This window comes from Macaca fascicularis, chromosome 4, assembly GCF_037993035.2.
Source record: "Macaca fascicularis isolate 582-1 chromosome 4, T2T-MFA8v1.1".
Lineage (NCBI taxonomy): Eukaryota > Metazoa > Chordata > Mammalia > Primates > Cercopithecidae > Macaca > Macaca fascicularis.
Genome location: NC_088378.1, coordinates 101,797,209 through 101,817,872, shown reverse-complemented (window position 1 = coordinate 101,817,872; position 20,664 = coordinate 101,797,209). Strand labels below are relative to the sequence as shown.

The 20,664-nt window shown below is 42.0% G+C and overlaps 1 protein-coding gene across 8 annotated transcripts in view; it reads right to left on the bottom strand.

Moving 5' to 3' along the window:
* Positions 1 to 18,818: 18,818 nt before the first annotated feature.
* Positions 18,819 to 20,664, bottom strand: part of KHDC1 (KH domain containing 1) — a 66,782-nt gene continuing 64,936 nt past the window's right edge. For all 8 annotated transcript variants that reach the window (XM_074037667.1, XM_074037669.1, XM_015449188.3 and 5 more), the window contains 3 exons: positions 19,911 to 20,035; positions 19,560 to 19,742; positions 18,819 to 19,235 (listed from right to left, as the gene is read on the bottom strand). In XM_074037667.1, the coding sequence (XP_073893768.1) occupies positions 19,036 to 19,235; positions 19,560 to 19,742; positions 19,911 to 20,022 (495 nt within the window). In that variant the 5' untranslated portion in view covers positions 20,023 to 20,035 and the 3' untranslated portion in view covers positions 18,819 to 19,035. The remainder of the gene's footprint in view (positions 19,236 to 19,559; positions 19,743 to 19,910; positions 20,036 to 20,664) is intronic.

Genomic DNA, 20,664 nt, shown 5'->3' with positions numbered 1-20,664 from the left:
TGCTTAATAAGGAATTCAAACAACCCGCCCCTTGATCCACCTTAGGGTGGCTGTCCAATCCCCGCAGGTCTTCCCAAGATAATTCATTCCAAGTAATTATCTGCTCTGAGCTTAATCCTTTCAAGTCAGACTTAATCATCTGATAAGTGCTTGGCTTTCTGATGCCCTGGAATCAGGAGTTTTTCTTCACTCTAAATTCTAACGATTTTGGAGCATGCCTACTGGCATGAACCAGGGCAGGGGCTGAGGGTATGGAGGTGCAGGAAGCCTCCAAATGGGCTCCGTAGATTTGCACAGGTGTCGGCAGCCACCCAATGACCACACAGTGTATTCCAATACGACTGGGTTTATTTGGTGTGTTGCATCAAGGGAGAGCAAACAACACAGGAAAATAAACTTGATAGGATGGTGTCATAGGAGCCCATTGTAGGAGTTGACTAGGGCAGTCTAAGGCGCGTTTAAGGAGTAGGAGCTAGTTCTCTAAAATGGGGCAATTTGGTAATTATGCTGGTAAATTTATCTAGGAAGTTGAGAGACTAATGTGGTCTTCATTGCTGAATGTTATCTCTGGTTTCAAATATAGTTACAGAATGTACTTTTTTTTCTTTCTTTCTTTCTTTTTTAAAGGGAGTCTCACTCTGTCGCCCAGGCAGGAGTGCAGTGGCGCAATCTCGGCTCCCTGCAAGCTCCGCCTCCCGGGTTCATGACATTCTCCTGCCTCAGCCTCCCAAGTAGCTGGGACTACAGGCGCCCACCACCACGCCCGGCTAATCTTTTGTAACTTTTTTGGTAGAGACTGGGTTTCACCATGTCAGCCAGGATGGTGTCGATCTCCTGACTTCGTGATCTCCCCGCCTCGGCCTCCCTAAGTGCTGGGATTACAGGCATGAGTCACCATGCCCGGCCGAGCTGTCGTAGAATGCCAGAATAGACTTTCTACATCTCGTTGAGTGACAATCACTGAGCAATCTTGAGTATTTAACATATTTTGCGGCCGGGTGCGGTGGCTCATGCCTGTAATCCCAGGAGTTTGGGAGATTGAGGTGGGCAGATCAGGAGGGCAGGAGTTCCAGACCAGCCTGACCAACATGCTGAAACCCTGTCTCTACTAAAAATACAAAAAATTAGCCGGGGCATGGTGGCACACGCCTGTAACCCCAGGTACTCCGGAGGCTGAGGCAGGAGAATCACTTGAACCCAGCGGGGGAGGTTGCAGTGAGCTGAGATCACGCCACTGCACTCCAGCCCGGGCGACAGAGCATGACTCTGTCTCAAAAAAAAAATAAAATAAAAAAATAAAAATAAAATAAATTTAAAAAATAAAAAAAATAAAATTGCAGGAGATGTTCATGTTTGGTAGGGAAGATTCAGCTTGGCCTGTCAGCTTCCCACTGCAAGTTTTTGGGTGATTTTTCAGTTTTCAGCCTCCCCTTTTACCAAAGACAAAGTCAGCCATTAGGAGTTTCATCTATGAGATTCAGATCTATACCACTATCAGAATCCACAGATCACAAGGTTTTCGGGAGAATGTTCTCTGCATCCGCAAACATTTGGTCTTTCATATACATTTTGTTACAAAATATACATAGTGAAAATATAATGACTGCACAGTAGCATTTAAGTAGCATTTAAGACTGAAGAGGAGGCCGGGCGCGGTGGCTCACGCCTGTAATCCCTGCACTTTGGGAGGCCGAGGCGGGCGGATCACGAGGTCAGTAGATCGAGACCATCCTGGCTAACACGGTGAAACCCCGTCTCTACTAAAATACAAAAAGTTAGCCGGGCGCGGTGGCGGGCGCCTGTAGTCCCAGCTACTCCGGAGGCTGAGGCAGGAGAATGGCGCGAACCCGGGAGGCGGAGCTTGCAGTGAGCGGAGATGGTGCCACTGCACTCCAGCCTGGGCGACAGAGTGAAGACTCTGCCTCAAAAAAAAAAAAGACTGAAGAGGAGGCTCACGCCTGTAATCCCACACTTTGGGAGGCCAAGGCGGGTGGATCACCTGAGGTCAGGAGTTCAAGGCCAGCCTGATAGTCAACATGGTGAAACCCCATCTCTACTAAAAATACAAAAATTACCTTGGCATGGTGGCGGGCACCTGTAATCCTAGCTACTCAGGAGGCTGAGGCAAGAGAATCGCTTGAACCCAGGAGGCACAGGTTGCAGTGAGCTGAGATCACACCATAGCACTCCAGCCTAGAGGGCAAGAGCAAAATTCCGTCTCAAAAAAAAAAGACTGAACAGAATGTACTAGTCAAATACAGGTATTTACTGAAACAAAATGATTATTAATCCTAGTAATACGTTGCAAAGACAAAGGACGATTTCAAAACCAGACCATGAAATCATGTCCCAACTCCATCTGAATCTGTTCTAGAGAGACAGATAGTCTTTTAACCTTGCCACAAAACTGTTCTGCCTGAACAGTAATGTTTTAGGACGGTGCTGCAAACAGCATTTGCTATCAAACAAAAGCTGTCCTTGGCTGGCCAGGAAGAAACCAAAAACTATGAAATCATTCAAAACCACCATGAAACTTTAATTTAAACTAGGTTACTGGACCTCCAGAAAAGAAGTAGTGTCATCTATTGATTTCTGCTGGGACCAGAGACACATTTTGGATCACTTTTTTCTAGTCATATTATTCCTATTACTAGAATTGGAGCTCCCAGAGTATAGATGAAGAGGGAGTCGGTCATCTCTCCTGGAAGGTCTCCTGAATAGTCCATACTTGCCTCATTTTAGGTTTGGGTACCTTTCTCAGAGAAACATCATTTCCTATAGGAGTAGATGTTTAAAATATTGAAAAATATTATTAATGTAATAGTCTAAAACTCACTCCACATTACACTAGATAAGTTTGTATAATGATCGGGGACCTGATATTCACATAAAAAGTAGTGATTTAGTGCTGCACAAACTGAAAGGGGTATGGGGTGTATAAGTGTCATTTATCACAGTGAGAGCAGGACAACTAATTCTTCAACATGTGAACATTGCTTGAGTGGAGGCTGAGGAGTCACTGAAGATTAAGGACTAACACTGCAAGGAGAGACTCAGTACATTATTGCAATAATGTCAGCAGACATATTTTGTTGTTTGAGGTCATCCTGTGAGCCAGGATTTTGCTACCAGCCCAGGCAACAAAGTGAGACTTCATCTTTACTAAAACCTGAAAGCAATAACTGGGTGAGGTGATGCGCACCTGTAGTCCTAGCTTATCCAGAGACTAAGGTGGGTGGACCACCTGAGCCCAGGAGTTTGAGCTAGAATCACACCACCACACTCCAGGCTGGGTGACATAGCAAGATTCTGTCTCTTAAAAGAAAAATTTTAAGCTAAATAAAAATTGAAAAAAACAATAGCTATAGTTGAGAAAAAAATAAGAAAGTTTTCCCTTTCCTTAGGTGGCAGGGAAAATGCTCTACTATAGAAAATTGAGGCCAGACATGATGGCTCATGCCTGTAATCCCAGCACTTTGGATGCCAAGGCAGGTGGATGACTTGAGGTCAGGAGTTTGAGACCAGCCTGGCCAACATGGTGACACCCTGTCTCCACTAAAAATACAAAAATTAGCCAGGCATGGTGACATAAGCCTGTAATCCCAGCTACTTGAGGGACTGAGGCAGGAGAATCACTTGAACCAGGGAGACACAGAGATTGCAGTGAGCTGAGGTTGCGCCACTGCACTCCAGTTTGGGTGACAAGAGCAAAAAAACTTTGCCTCAAAAAACAAAAAAAGAAGATCAAGATAAACTGTCATTCGTCATTTGTGAAAGAATCCTTTTCTTTGAGACAGAGTCTCACTCTGTTGCCCAGGCTGGAGTGCATTCGTCCGATCTCATCTCACTGCCTCAGCCTGCTAAGTAGTTGAGATTACAGGTGGGTGACACCACGCCCAGCTAATTTCTGCATTTTTGTATTTTTAGTAGAGACAGAGTTTCACCATGATGACCAGGCTGGTCTCAGACTCAAGGCTTCAAGTATTCTGCCTGCCTGGTCCTCCCAAAGTGCTAGGATTACAGGCATGAGCCATCTCACCAGGCCAAGTTTGTGAAAGAATCTTAAAAACTTTTGGTTGCCCTCTAGGCAATGCTTAAGCACAATGCTAAGTACAGCAAAAGTTTAAAAAGAGGGCAAAGATATCAGAACCTGTATCCTATTTTACTGTCTTGGATGGACGTATCTACTTGGAGTCATCAAAGCTTGATCTGAAGACATTGGTTTGGTCATCTTCTTCCAAAAATCGTTGTTCTGGAAGATACTTAAGAATTCTCAGTTTACAGTTTCTTGATGATCTCCTTTTTATTAAGGCCAACAGTAGTTTTTCCTCTGATTTTGAGATGTTTAGTCTTTTCCAAAAGACGCAATCTTCAGATTTCTAGTCATGCAAAACTATTAGGTGGATATTTGGGGAAGATTATTGTTATCTATTAAAAGCTAGACACATCAAATGAATCCTTTGTAGTATTTAGACATGTGAGCTTGCAATATGGCAGAATACAGGTTCAGAAGTGAATTCCTGGCCGGGTGCGGTGGCTCACGCCTGTAATCCCAGCACTTTTGGAGGCCGAGGCGGGCAGATCACCTGAGATCAGGAGTTCAAGACCAGCCCGACTAACATGGGGAAACACTATCTCTACTAAAAATACAAAATTAGCTGGGCATGGAACCGCATGCCTGTAATCCCAGCTACTTGGGAGGCTGAGGCAGGAGAATTGCTTGAACCCAGGAGGCAGAGGTTGCGTTGAGCTGAGATCGCGCCATTGCACTCCAGCCTGGGCAACAAGGGCAAAACTGCATCTCAAAAAAAAACGAAAAACAAACAAACAAAAAAAACAGAAGTGAATTCCTTAATGTATGGAGTAGCCTATGGATTCCCGGAGGAGTTGATGTCATTGTCTTCAAGGCTAACAGCAATTCCCAAGCCACCCAGCCATGGAAGTTTAAGTCTTAGACAGCATTCTCAAATTTAGTTTTATAGAATTCATTTTCTTTCTCTCTAATTGTTCTTTTTTTTTTTTTTTTTTTTTTTTTTTTCCTGAGGCTAAGTTTAGTTCTTGTTACCCAGGCAGGATTGCCATGGTGAGGTGGTCTCAGCTCGCTGCAACCTCCACCCCCCAGGTTCAAGCAATTCTCCAGCCTCAGCCTCCTGAGTAGCTGGGATTACAGGCAGAAGCCACTACACCTGGCTAATTTTTTTGTATTTTTAGTAGAGATGGGGTTTCACCATGTTGACCAGGCTGGTCTCAAACTCCTGACCTCAGGTGATCCACCCGCCTCGGCCCCTCAAAGTGCTGAGATTACAGGTGTGAGCCACCGAGCCTGGACTTCTTTCTAATTGTTCTCAATATTCATTTGGTACAGCAAGATTGTTTATTCATATTAAAAAAAAAAAAAAGTTCTTTTGTGTACCACAACCCCTCCCCCCAATCACTGAAGAATACAGTGGAACTCCTTAAGTCCAGAATAACATTCACGCAATTTTATCAACAGAACCTTGGCTGTCTATCAGGAATATCCTCAATCCGTTCTGGAGACAAGCAGACAATGGCTAGAACGTATTTACAAACCATCAGTACGGCAACTGCTTTGGTTAATGCTACTTGTTTAGCATAGTGGCGAATTATTTCCTCAGGATTCTGGGTTATTGCCCTTTAAATTAGTCTCCATTTTATTACATGACTACCCCCTTAGGTAATAGCAAAGCTTTTAAAAGTTCTCTAATTTCTTGCCTTTGGGGTATTGTTTGTTTTGTTTTGTTTATTTAAGACAGAGTCTCGCTCTGTCACCCTCGCTGGAATGCATGGTGCGATCTCGGCTTGCTACAACCTCCATTGGGTGCAAGCCATTCTCCTGCCTCAGCCTCTCAAGTAACTGGAATTACATGCGCACACCACCGTGCCCAGTTTATTTTTGTATTTTTGGCAGAGATGGGGTTTCACCATGTCGCCATGCTGGTCTCCAACTCCTGACCTCAAGTGATCCACCTGCCTCAGCCTCCCAAAGTGCAAGGATTACAGGCATGAGCCGCTGTGCTCAGCCAATTGCTTGCCATTTTTTATGAGACTTCCACAAGAGATCAGAAAACCTCTCAATTTCTAAAGTTTTCTGATATGGACCAACTCAATCACATATCTACTGTCTATATAAATATTTTGCTTTCATTTATTTATTTATTTATTTATTTTTAGCAGGACTCTCCATCACTCAGAAATTTTTCCTCTTTTACTCTCTCCTTCGCCGAAATTTACCCCAAAAAGTATATTATGAATATCACTAATTCATAATTGACAAAGACAATTTCATCTTTATAATCAAGTTTTAACAGTTATATGTCAGTCTATATAATAAACAAAGCTTTTTAACTTTAGAAGTACACATCATTTTATTAGAAATAACCTTTAAAAAAACAACTTTTCTTCCTATGGTTTTTTATGTTATTCTAAGTTTGGTAACCAAAAGAACACTCATATTCTGTTTGAGTCACTCAAAATTTGCAGATCAAGCAAACCTGAATATTCCTTTTTATGTATTAATTAAAAGTGCAAATTTTTCTCTTTTTTTTTTTTTTTTTTTTTTGAGAACAAGTTTCACTCTTGTTGCCCAGGCTGGAGCGCAATGACATAATCTTAGCACACTGCAACCTCTGCCTCCCGGGTTCAAGCAATACTCCTGCCTCAGCCTCCCAAGTAGCTGGGATTACAGGCATGCGCCACCATGCCCAGCTAATTTTGTATTTTTAGTAGAGGTGGTGTTTCTCCAAGTCGGTCAGGCTGGTCTCGAACTCCTGACCTCAGGTGATCCGCCAGACTCTGCCTCCCAAAGACAAATATTTTTATTAACAGTGGTCATTTCAAGAAACCAAAATAAAAGGCATCCTAATCGTTTGATTATTTTGGGCACTGGGCTTGAATTTTAGAGAAAAAAATAAGTCAACATGTTTTAGAATAGAGTATTAGTGGTTGAAATGTATGCATTTGGGATGTATTTTGAAGACAGCGCCATCAGGATTTTCTGATTTCAAGACTTTGGGTAAGTGGCTCCCAAAAAATGTTTTTAAAAATCAGATTCCAGACTGATTGTCTTTCCACCTCTAGTGTCTTTCCCCCTAGTGTCTTTCCACCTCTTCCTCCTGCAGCAACAAGAGCAGTTACCCCAACCTGAGGCTGCTCCCTGAGTAATACCCATAGGCCCCTCAGCTGAGAGAGGAACTTTCTGCCCCCAAAGAAGTGTATGTAGTTGGGGAGGGGGGTGCAGTCAGCTAGGACCAACTGGTGGCCCTGGAAAGACACCAACATCCACTCACTCCTTTCCTGTTGCAGGCTGTTCCCCCAAGAGTGGTCACAAATGTAAATGCCTCAAATGAATCTGTGCAGGGACAGGAGTAGAGACCCAGGTCCTGGTCCTCCCTCCAGGTAAGGCAGCGAGACTGCCTATATTGGGTTTTGGTAGTGGGAGACAGACCTGAGGAGGGAGCCTGGGTGGACTATTGTGAGAAATATGAGACCACATGTGCATCTCCTGGAAAATCATTTTGCACAGTCCTGAGATTGAGAGCCTGGAGCATCCCCCTTCTGGCTCCCCTCTATCATCCAGTCCAACACTCCATCACACCTCTCCCTCTCTCTCTCTCATATTCTCTCTTCTTCTCTCCTCTCCTCCTGGTTTTCTTTCTCCTGTTGGAGAAGAGTGCCTTTTCTCAGAGGAAAGAAGTGGGGTGAAGTAAACAGAAAGAATTCTTTCTGCTCAGGGGGAAAAATAAGATAGAATATATGATCTGAGAAAATTAGAGTATGGAATGCAATTAAACCGAAAGGAGAGAGTTAACAAGACATCCCAGCCCCTTGGTCAATGAGGGGAAGCATCAGGTGTAACTTAAACTCCTTCTTGCAAGAAGCTAGAATCCCATGTGATTCTTTCAAATGGAAAAATATTAACCAACAATCCAATCCACTTTCAAGTGCTTAGTTACTGTTGCTTTTGAGCGCCATTCATCTGACTTTTCCTGTTTCCATCTCTCCTTTGTAGCTGTTTGGTATTACATGTCTGTGTTAATGTCTGAACTTTGAGGGGTTTTGTTGAGGAAAAAAAATTATAAATAAATAATTAATTTCAGGAGATTTCCTTGTATTGGCTTTATGTTGGGAGGAAAAAAAAAAAAAAGTTGTTTCTTTTTTTTTTTTTTCTTTTTGAGATATAGTCTCACTCTGTTGCCCAGGCTGGAGTACAGTGGCGCAATCTCAGCTCACTGCAACCTCCGCCATCCAGGTTCAAGCTATCCTCCCACCCCAGCCTCCCTCGTAGCTGGGACTACAGGCATGCATCACCATGCCTGGCTAATTTTTGTGTGTTTAGGAGAGATGGGGTTTCACCATGTTGGTCAGGCTGGTCTCAAACTCCTGACCTCTGGTGATACGGCTCCTTCGGCCTCCCAAAGTGCTGGGATTACAAGCGTGAGCCACCAGGTCCAACAAAAAATGTTAAGTTTCAAAACATTTATTTATAAGTAACACCAGTGTGATCGAGATGCTTGGATTTCTACTGACAAAGCTCATTTTTTACATAGCTTTGTGTACATGTTGATAGTCACTTTCTCAAATGCTACCTCTTTGGTAAAATTAAGCAACCATTTAACTTTTATGTTAAAGCTTTAAAAAAATCAGATTCACCGACTTAGTGGCTCTGTAATTCCAGATAAGGAGGATGGTTAAGGAGGATTGCTCGAACGCAGGAGTTCAAGGTTGCAGTGGGCTATGATCATGCCACTGGACTCCAGCCTGGGCAACAGAGGGACACCCAGTCTCTTAAAGAGAAAAATCAGATTCAACATTGAAAATTATCTTTGATGGGTCAAAGACTTAAATGTAAAACCCAAAATTATAAAAACCCTGGAAGACAATCTAAGCAAATACCATCCTGGACATAGGAAAGGGCAAAGAAGCCGGGCGCGGTGGCTCACGCCTGTAATCCCAGCACTTTGGGAGGCCGAGGCGGGCGGATCACAAGGTCAGGAGATCGAGACCACGGTGAAACCCCGTTTCTACTAAAAATACAAAAAATTAGCCGGGCGCGGTGGCGGGCGCCTGTAGTCCCAGCTACTCAGGAGGCTGAGGCAGGAGAATGGCGTGAACCCGGGAGGCGGAGCTTGCAGTGAGCCGAGATTGCGCCACTGCACTCCAGCCTGGGCGACAGAGCGAGACTCTGTCTCAAAAAAAAAAAAAAAAAGGAAAGGGCAAAGATTTCTTGACAAAGACATCAAGGCAATGGCAACAAAACCAAAAATTGACACATGGGATCTAATTAAACTTAAGAGCTTCTGCACAGCAAAAGAAACTATCAACGGAATAAACAGACAGCCTAAAGAAAATATTTGCAAACTATACATCTGACAAAGGTCTAATATCCAGTATCTATAATGAACTTAAACAAATTTACAAGAGAACAACAACTCCTTAAAATGTGGGCAAACGGTATGAGCAAACAATTTCAAAAGACATACATGCGCCAACAAGCATATGAATAAAAGCTCAATTTCACTGATCATTAGAGAAATGCAAATCAAAACCACAATGAGATGCGAACTCACACAAGTTAGAATGGCTATGTTTAAAAAAGTCAAAAAATAACAGATGCTGGCAAGGTTGCAGAAAAAAGGGAACACATACACTGTTGGTGGGAGTGTAAATTAGTTCAGCCATTGTGGAAAGCAGTATGGTGATTCCTCAAGCTGCTAAAAGCAGAAGTACCATTTGACCCAGGAATCCCCTTGCTGGGTGTATACCCAGAAGAATATAAATCATTCTACCATAATGACACATGCACATGAATGTTCATTGCAGCACGACTCTCAATAGCAAGCACACAGGATCAACCTAAATATCCATCAATGACAGACTGGATGAAGAAAATGTGGTACATATACATCATGGAATACTATGCAGTCATAACAAAAAGAATGAGATCATGTATTTCGTGGGAACATGAATGGAGTTGGAGGCCATTAGCAAACTAATGCAGGAAGAGAAAACCAAATATCACTTGTTCTCACTTACAAGTGGGAGCTAAATGATGAGAATTTATTAATGCAAAGAAGGAAACAATAGACACTGCGGTCTACTTGAGGGTGGAGGGTAAGAAAAGGGAGAGGAGCAGAAAAGACAAATAGTGAATAATAGGCTTAATACCTGGGTGATGAAATAATCTGTACTACAAATTCCCGTGACACTAGTTTACCTATGTAACCAACTTTCACGCTTACCCCCGAATATAAACGTTTTAAAAAACTATCTTTGGAAAATAACAAATCACTTATGTAGTCAGCAGGGGTGGAGGAGAAGGCAGCCAGCTAGGACCAGCTGGTGGCCCTGGAAAAATTATTCATGCATAATTATGAAAATAACATTATCCAAAGTACCACATAGGACAACAAACACAGTGAGAAATAGTGTGCAGCGAGTTGTCTAATGCTACTTGTGCACAATCTTGGTTACCTCATATTTTAGAGCAATAAAAAGGGCAAGGTTTGCAAGTGTAACACATGGAGTAAGTAATCATCTTTATTTCGTATATTCATGGAAAGGTGCACACACACAGCAAGGAGAGGAGCCATGGTGCTCTTGGCTTTGTGCCTGCTGGATGTGGACTCACAGCAAGATGGACCCATCTGAAACCAAAAGTGTTGATAATTTTCTGATGATAGAGGATTTTTTGGTTTTGTTTTTCTTATTTGGTTTGTTTTTAGAGACAGAGTCTTGCCCTATTGCCCAGGCCAGAGAGTGGTGGCATGATAATGCCATCTGTCTCATCACTTCTGTCTCAAACTGCTGAACTCAAACGACCCTCCTGCCACAGCCTCCCAGGTAGCTAGGACTACAGAACTGCACAACCCAACCAACTAATTTTTTATTTATTTTATTTTTATTTTTAATTTTATTTTTTTGTCGAGACAGGGTTCGCTATGTTGCCCAGGTAGGTCTCAAACTCCTGGGCTCAAGAGATCCTCCTGGCTCAGCCTCCAAAGCACTGGGACTGTAGGCATGAGGCACTGCGCCCGGCCTGACTGTAGAGTTTTTAAAAAGCAGAAAAATACAAAAATGTTAACGAATATGCACTCGAATGAAATATAGTTTCTATTGCATCCTACATGAGTTTCTCAAGATTCCTTATATGTGAACAAATAGATAATCTATGAGAAATTGACAGCTTCAAATGTATGGGTTTCATTTAGCATGCCTTCTCATGTTCCCAGGTCATAAATCCATTTCTTATTCAGTGGCTCCATCACTCTGTCAATCTCTGGCTGTCAGTTGCACTTTTTCAACTCCCACGTGACGTCAAAACATAGGAAAATAGAATCCTGTTTAGTGTTGATGGACACTAACTTCTAACATCAATTTAACTCCAGGTGATTAGTTTAGACTAATCGTGATAATCCCATTCCCCTTGCCAGTGATTGCTTTAGGAAATTGCACATGTCCCAGTTTTGAAATGAAGTAAAACCTAAAGGAGGCTTCCAGCATAGGTTGTCTCATTTCTGAAGAGAGACACACAAAAGGACTCATATCTTCTTTCCTTCTCCTGGTGTTTATGATGGGATATGATTTTGGAAATGGCTACAAGTATTTTGCTACCAACCTGAAGAGGAAGCCAACACAAGGTGGAAAGGGAGCCCTTGGCATAATATGCCTGAAATGCCTGCTATTGGCAATAATACAGTGCTTTCCTAACATCCAACTGGACCAGTGTTTCCTGTTATTTGCTGTTCAAAGCATGCTACATGATTCTGGTCCCTTTTACATACTTCTCTCATTTTGATTGAGATCAGCAATGTTCCACTTTCAAAGGAGGGAGAATGAACTGTAGGTAACCAATGTTTTATCACATAAAATCTCAAGAGTGAAAAGCACAAAGTATATCTTGATTATTTTCATTTATAGCACTTCCCAAGTCATATAATATTAAGCATCAAATAATTTATAATCAAAATGTATATGCAGTAATTCTGGCCCTATTGAGTACCAAAAAACTAATACTATAGAATAATCCTTACCACTCTATCTGGCAGCCAATAATTAATTAATTGAGAAAAATTCCTTTTATAAGTTAAAGATCAAAGCCCTTCAGTTGGAACTCTCTTGCTGTGTATCTTGCTCTCAGGCTGGAGTGCAATGGTGTGATCATAGCTCACAGCAGCCTCAAACTCCTGGGCTCAAGTTATTCTCCCACCTCAGCCTCCCGAGTAGCCAGGACTATAGGTGCACACCACCACATTCAGCTAATTTCTTATTTTTTGTTTTTGTAGAGACAAGGTCTCACCATCTTGTCAGGCTGATCTCAAACTCCTAGGCTCAAGCAATCTTCCTTCCTGTGCCTCCCAAAGTGCTGGGATTACACGTGTGAGCCACTTTGCCTGACCTCAAATGGATTTTTAAACGGTTTGCTTGTTTATCACAATGATTGCTCATTCACTGATTGAGTAATCTGCCTTTTCCACATTAATCTGAATCATCTTCTTTATCAAATATTAAATTTTTATGCATATATGTGGGTGAATATTTGGTTTTCTATTCTATTCCATTGATTTGTCTTTCCATCCATGCACTAATAAAACACAGTCTTTTATTTGCTAAAGTTTTGTACTATTTAGAACATGGATAGGACTAACTCTTTTTCTTTTTTTTAATTTTACTTTAAGTTCTGGGATACACGTGCAGAATGTGCAGGTTTGTTACATAGGTATACCTGTGCCCTGGTGTTTTGCTGCACCCATAAACCCCTTATCTAGGTTTTAAGCCCTGCATACATTCAGTATTTGTGCTGATGCTCTCCCTCCCCTTGCTCATCACCCCGACAGGCCCAGATGTGTGTCCATGTGTTCTCACTGTTCAACTCCCACTTATCAGTGAGAACATGCAGTGTTTGGTTCTGTTCCCATGTTAGTTTGCTGAGAATGATGGCTCCCAGCTGCATCCATGTCCCTGCAAAGGACATGAATTCCTTCTTTTTTATGGCTGCATAGTATTCCATGGTGTCTATGTACCACATTTTCTTTATCCAGTCTCTCACTGATGGGCATTTGGGTTAGTTCCAAGTCTTTGCTATTGTAAATAGTGCTGCAATAAATATATGTGTACATGTGTCTTTATAATAGAATGATTTATAATCCTTTGGGTATATACCCAGTAATGGGATTACTGGGTCAAATGGTATTTCTGGTTCTAGATCCTTGAGGAATTGCCACCCTGTCTTCCACAATTTCTCATGCCTGTTTTTTGTATAGGTCGTGGTTTAGAAATCTTTTTTTTTTTTTTTTTTGAGACGGATTTTTGCTCTTGTTGACCAGGCTGGAGTACACTGTCGTGATCTCGGCTCACGGCAACCTCTGCCTCCCGGGTTCAAGCAATTCTCTTGCCTCAGCCTCCCCAGTAGCTGGGATTACAGGCATGCATCACCACGCCCAGCTAATTTTTGCATTTTTAGTAGAAATGGGGTTTCACCATGTTGGCCAGGCTGGTCTCAAACTCCTCACCTCAGATGACCTAACCACCTCCACCTCCCACAATGCTGGTATTATAGGTGTGAGCTACTTCGCCCAGCCAGGAATCATTTTTACATGGCTCTAAAATATCAAAAAAAAATTATATTTTCTTACACATAAAATTATGTAAAATTCATTTTGTGTTTATAAAGTTTTATTGGGACAGAGCAGTATCCATCATTTATGTATTACCTCTGACTAATTTTGCACTGTAATCATTGTGTGAGTAGTTTTGACAGAGACTGCATGACACAGAACATAAAATATTTACTATCTGGCCGTTTATAGAAAAAGCTTGCCTGACTATTGCTCTGAATCACCAGGAAGAGCTAATTTACTTTGAATACTCTGATATCTATAAAAAAAAATTTCCAACAAAATCATTACTTAAGGATACAATTTTTTTTTTTTTTTTTTGGAGAAAGAATAGTTTTGCTCTGTTGCACAGGCTGGAGTGCAATGGCGCCATCTCGGCTCACTGCAACCTCCACCTCCTGGGATCAAGCAATTCTCCTGCCTCAGCCTCTCAAGTAGCTGGGATTACACCACGCCCAGCTAACTTTTGTATTTTTAGTACAGACGAGGTTTCACCATGTTGGCCAGGCTGGTCTCAAACTCCAGACCTCAGGTGATCCACCCACCTTGGCCTCCCAAAGTGCTGGGATTACAGGCATGAGCCACCATGCTTGGAGGATATGATTTAATTTAAATTTTTTTTGTCGTAGAACTGTGTACATCCTTCAGTGCAAAATAGCTGAATCTATGACTTTACCATAGTTGCAACTCATTAAAACGTGATTTCCTCATGTCCAAAACAGAATGAAAAGACATTAAAATATTTCTGATTAATTATGTTTATATTTTCCAGTGTACATTCAGTAATACTTAATAAATTAAGACAGGACTGAAACTTCCCATGGGTTAGCTATAAACGTTTTCCATCTAGTGGGCCAATGATTGGCCTTATATATTACCTATAGTATTTTTCTCTACTATAGGTTCTCTGATTCAACATTAAGTCTAAGTGTCCTTGATCATAATTTTTTATTTTATTATATTTATTGGATTTATCCCCAGTGTATTTCTCAGGTTTGACAGAAATATCACTGCAGGCCAGGCACAGAGGTTCACAAATGTAATCCCAGCATTTTGGGAGGCCAAGGTGGGCAGATCACTTGAGCTCAGGAGTCCAAGACCAGCCTGGCTAACTGGTGAAATCCCTTGTCTACAAAAACTATAACAATTATGCAGCCTTGGTGGTGTGCAACTGTAATCCCAGCTACTCAGGAGGCTGAGGTGGGAACATAACTGCAGCCCAAGAGTTTGAGGCTGCTGTGAACTATGATCATACTACCGCACTCCAGCCTGGGTGACAGAGGCTCTGTCTCCAGAAAATAATAAAATTACATTAAAAATACATATATACCCTGAGAGTTACACCTGATGTAAATGACGAGTTGAAGGGTGCTGACGAGTTGATGGGTGCAGCACACCAACATGACACATGTATACATATGTAACAAACCTGCGTGTTGTGCACATGTACCCTAGAACTTAAAGTATAATAAAAATATATATATATATATATAAAAAATAAAAATAACAGAAATCCATTTGATCCATACTTAATGACCTAAATCAAATCACATCTCAAGAATACATTTAAATAATACTATTTAAATGTAAAAAAGAAAACCCAAACCATGCCAGAGGAAACTATTACCAAATATTTTATATTTGGGATAAGGAGGACATTCCTAAGAACTAAACAAAATCCAGAGGCAATAAACTTAAAAAGATTCATGAATTCACCTCATAGACATTAAAAATCTACATAGCAAGTACCACCCAAACAATGTAAAAAACAAAGGACATACTGGAAAGAAGTATTTGTGGCTTATTTTACAAACAAAGCACTAATGTTTATAATATATCAAGAGGTACTACAAATCAATAACAACTTGATGGACAACAGCCTAAATAGGTCACAGAAAGTACAATATAAATTGTCTATACATATGAATGAAAAGGCATTGGGAAGCACATATGGGAATCCAATAAGAAGATATTCAGTGCCACTCGTAATAAGATAAATGCAAGTTAAAACAGCACTAAGAAACCATTTTTCATCTATTGATAAGACTGAAAAAATTAAAAATATTTGATATTATTGGTGAGAGTGTAAGGAAATAAGATGCTCATACACATGTGGTAGAAGTATAAATTGTCAACAATTAGGAAGGAAACTTGGCTATATCCCTTAATGTACTTTTAATAATTTATCCCACAGATATATTCACACATGTGCAAAATGACATATACACACTGCAGTGCTGCAGTATAGTTTGTTACAACATAAGGTTGGAAATGACCTAAAAGCCAATCCATATGGAATGGGTTGAATGCTATATCCATACAATGGAAGACTATATAGCTATAAGAAATTATGAGAAAGTGTTTCTGCTCTAAAATGCAACCATCTGCAAGACCTATTGTTAAGTTTTTAAAAAGGCAAGGTGCTAAAGAGTATATTGTATGATGCAATCTGTATATAAAAAAGAAAAATTGTATATGTGTATTTATCTGAGAACCAAGGGTATATAAGGAATTCGAAACAGATTTCCTACAAGAAATGATACTGTATAGCTGAAGGACAGGATTTGGAGGGTATCTTTCTCACTAAAAGCATTTTTCAAATTTTTAACCCAATAAAGAAATTATATATTCAAAAAACAAAATTTTACATTTAAATGAAAATGACACAGCTGATATTCAATTATTGGTTCAGTATAATAAAAAGTAGTTCCACATAGAGAACATATCTTAAGGCTTCAGAGGACATTCTCTATGAGAAAATAAATATTGACCCTATTGAACAGAAAATATGGTAGCAAAACACACACGTACACACACACACAAATCCATTTAGCATCATTCTTGGTTTTTTGGTGTTTTTTGCTTTGTTTTGTTTGTTTTTGAGATGGAGTCTCACTGTCTCCCAGGCTGAAGTGCAGTAGCATGATCTTGGCTCACGGCAACCTCTGCCTCCCAGGTTTAAGTGTTTCTCATGCCTCAGCCTCCTGAGTAGCTGAAATTACAGGCATCCACTGCCACACCCAGCTAATTTTTGTATTTTTCATAGAGACAGGTTTTTGTCATGTTGGCCAGGTGGTCTCGAACTCCTGACCTCAAGTGATCTGCCTGCGTCGGCCTCCCAAAGTGCTAGGATTACAGGTGTGAGCCATCGCACCCAGCCTGTTGTGGTTGTTTTCGCTCTTTTTTTTTTTCTCCAGTTTCCCCAAGAAAATGCTTCAGACAGGGATCCTTCAGTGGGATCATTGCTTATAGGTCATTAGAAAATGACAGCTCGGCTGGGCGCAGTGGCTCACACCTGTAATCCCAGCACTTTGGGAGGTTGAGGCAGGTGGATCACTTGAGGCCAATAGCCCGAGACCAGCCTGGCCAACATGGCAAAACCTCATCTGTACTAAAACTACAACATATTAGCTGGGCGTGATGGCATGCTTGTAATCCCACTGTAATCCCTGGGAGACTGAGGCATGAGACTCGCTTGAACCTGGGAGACAGGGGTTGCAGTGAGCTGAGATCATGCCACTGCACTCCAGCCTGGGCGACAGAGCAAGATTCCATCTAAAGAAGAAAGAGAGAGAGAGAGAGAGAAAGAGAGAGAGAGAGAAAGAAGAAAGAAAGAAGGAAAGAAGGAAGGAAGGAAGGAAGGAAGGAAGGAAGGAAGGAAGGAAGGAAGGAAGGAAGGAAGGAAGGAAGGAAGGAAGGAAGGAAGGAAGGAGAAAGAGAGAAAGAGAGAAAGAGGAAGGAAGGAAGGAAGGAAGGAAGGAAGGAAGGAAGGAAGGAAGGAAGGAAGGAGAAAGAAAGAAAGAGAAAGAAAGAAAACGTCGGCTCAGACTCCTTAAAAACTGTACTAAAGTATACACAGATCTTTTGCCAGAAGTTTGATTGGAGTTAGAAATACTATGGTACCCTTGACAATCATGAGATTTTTCCCTAGGAAATTTTTAGTAAAAGCAATGTTGATTATTGTCCAAAGGTCAGAGATATACATTTATCTTTTTATGCCTAGCAAGTTAGAATGTGCTTCACTCCTTTACAGGTTCTTTTTATTTCAATATTAGAACACATTCCTAGCCATTAAAAAGACTTTCATTCATTTTTCAACAAATAATTATTAAGGCACTGGGCTAGGCCTCAGGACTAACTGAACAATTCACTTCTAGAAAGAAAAAAGTGGCCATTATGTGTAGACAATTTATTTTGGCAGTCTGTATGACAGTCTATAAACCTGAATTTTTTTTTTTTTTTTTTTTGAGACAGAGTCTCACTCTGTCGCCTATGCTGGAGTGTGGTGGCATGATCTTGGCTTACTGCAACCTCCGCCTCCCAGGCTCAAGCAATGCTACAACCCCAGTGCCCACTTTAAGCAGCTGGGATGACAGGTGTGTGCCACCACACCAGGTTAATTTTTTGTGTTCTTGGGTGAGACAGGGTTTCACCATGTTACCCAGGCTGGCCTCCAACACCTGAGCCCTTCTTGGCCTCCCAAAGTGCTAGGATTACAAGCATGAGCCATAGTGTTCGACTACTATAACCTGAATTCTTTCAACATTTTCTCTAAGTGTTTTTCTACTGTGAATATGATATTTTAACTTTTATTTGGCAATTGGCCTTGTGAAAACCATGTAATTAGTAAATCTTGCTGGCTTCAAATTATGTTCCAAATTCAACCACTTCCTAACACTTCAGCCACTCCACTCTGGTCCAAGTCACCATCGTCACTCTCCTAGGGTACTGCAATTGCCTCATTATTAAGATACAGGCTGCTGGAGAAGGGGCAAATTTGAAGAGGAAGAGTTCTACTGAGGACAGGTTTATCTTGCCATAATCTTGCCTAGAGAGATCCATATATAGACTTGGCAATCAGAAAACGTTCTTCAATGGAGTTTCAGGAATCCTTCGTATTTAATTCATGGCATGAGGGACTTCAAAACCCATTGCTCCCTGAAAACCACCCCCTCCACCCCCACCCACAAACTTGGGCAATCAGGGACAATGCTGGCTACCTCATGTTCACCAGATTCCCTGGTTGCCCACTTCACCAGGTAGTTGGGGTGGGAACACTTTCCATCTCTATCTGGACCCTTCCTCCCACCTTTCCGTTCTCCCCATTTGTGTGCACTTGAAGGTCCAGGAAAATCCTGGGGTGAATAAGTTCATCCTAAGGAAAGAGGACAGCACATCGAAGGCTTTGCATCATAGGTAGCTTATTTTATTGGATTGCTTTGCCAATAACACTTTCTTACATTCGGGAGACTTCCCTCAGACACATGTCTACAAGACCTGAGAGGGACAGGTCCCAGCCACAAATTCAAACTTTCTTCAGTGTCTTTCATGTCTTTCTCACCAAAAGCGAAGCCAAGACTTCTCCTCTCATCCCCGCTTCCCAGAGGAGATCAGTCCTTAATTACGGATACAGTGAACTCAAATGGAATCCCGAACAACCAATCACTTGGTAAGGGGAAGGCTGAGGAACGCTAAGACAGATGGTTCCACTTATCCTGGGAGCCAAAGACAGGTCTCCAGTGTACGGTGGCACGCTAATGGAAGTGACCAGGTCATCATTGGTCAGGGGCTGGCTTCGGACTTGTTCCAGCATCTCCAGGCCTGCAAAAGATGTGCCCAGGGCTAATGAACCAGGGCCCATAACTAGGGCCCATTGGCGGGCCTGGACTCCATCAGGGAGGCTGCAGGGAGGATGTCACCCCAGCCCAGGTCTTCCAAGGTAACCCATTTACACCTCCCAGCTACCTTCTCCACCTTAAGCAATCTCATGCCACAAACAAATGAGCACTTTTCTTCCCAATGGACTCTGGGAAGTACCTGGATTGCCCAGCCACAAAGGGATTCTTCAAGAATCCAAGATAACACACAACTTAGCCAGAACTCCACCACCAAGTCCAAAACCACAGTTCAGCCAAGAATACCTACCTCGAGCATGATGGTAGGAGTCCTGGCTCCCCACGCAACAGAACATGTGCAGCAGCCACTGCCTTGCCCTATGTGGTCCGACTACAGTCACACGAGTCTGGCCTGTAGCTGTGAACCAACTCTCCAGCTGAATAAGGGTGTGGCTGTGCACCTCAATGCAGCGAAGGTATGTGTCACCGTGCCCTGTGAGCATAAGAGGTGAGAGGAGGGTCTGTCAAGCACCAGCCCTTGGGGAGTCGGGAGGTGGCCTTGGGGGAACGGACGTGTGACTGATGAAGGTGGAAAAGGAGGAAAAGATTGAAAACTGAGAAGACAAGGATTAAGGCGGGGACGTTAGCAAGGGCCTCTCACCAAAGATGAGCTCCTCCTGGTCCTCTTCCATGTGGAACACCATTGGAGCATGAAAGTTTTCAGGCAGGGTCCACCACGGCTTCTTGCTGAGAGCACTAGTTCCCATGTCCATGCTCTGCTCCGACCTGATACAGAATAAGGACAAGTCCAAGAAATTGGTTAGCAAAAGACTTGGAAAAGTGAGGGAGGGCCTAGGCTCTGTCCTTAACATAGGAACCCAACAACCTGCCCCTTGAACTACCTTAGGGTGAGTGTACAATCCCGGTAGCTCTTCCCAAGATAATTCATTCCAAGTAATTATCTGTTCTGAGCTTAATCCTTTCATGCCAAACTTAATCTTATTTGATTAGTGCTTGCCTTTCTAATGCCCCAGAATCAAAATATTTCTTCACTCTAAATCCAAAGGATTTGGGAGCAGATCTACTGGGTATGAACCAGGGCAGGGGTTGAAAGATAGAGGTGCAGGAAGTCTCCAAATGGGCTCCCTAGATTTGCACAGGTGCTGGCAGTCACCCAATGACCACATGGTGTATTCCAACAAGACGGAGTTTGGTGTGCTGCATCAAGGGAGAGCAAACAACATAGGAAAATAAACTTTACACAAACAGAAGAGTGTTGTAGGGAGCTGATTGTAGAAGTTGAATAGGTGAATCTAAGAAGTGTTTAGGGAGTAGGGGCCAGTTTTCTAAAATGGGGCAATTTGGTGATGATCCTGGTAAATTTATCTAGGAAGGGAAGTAAAGAGATTAATGTG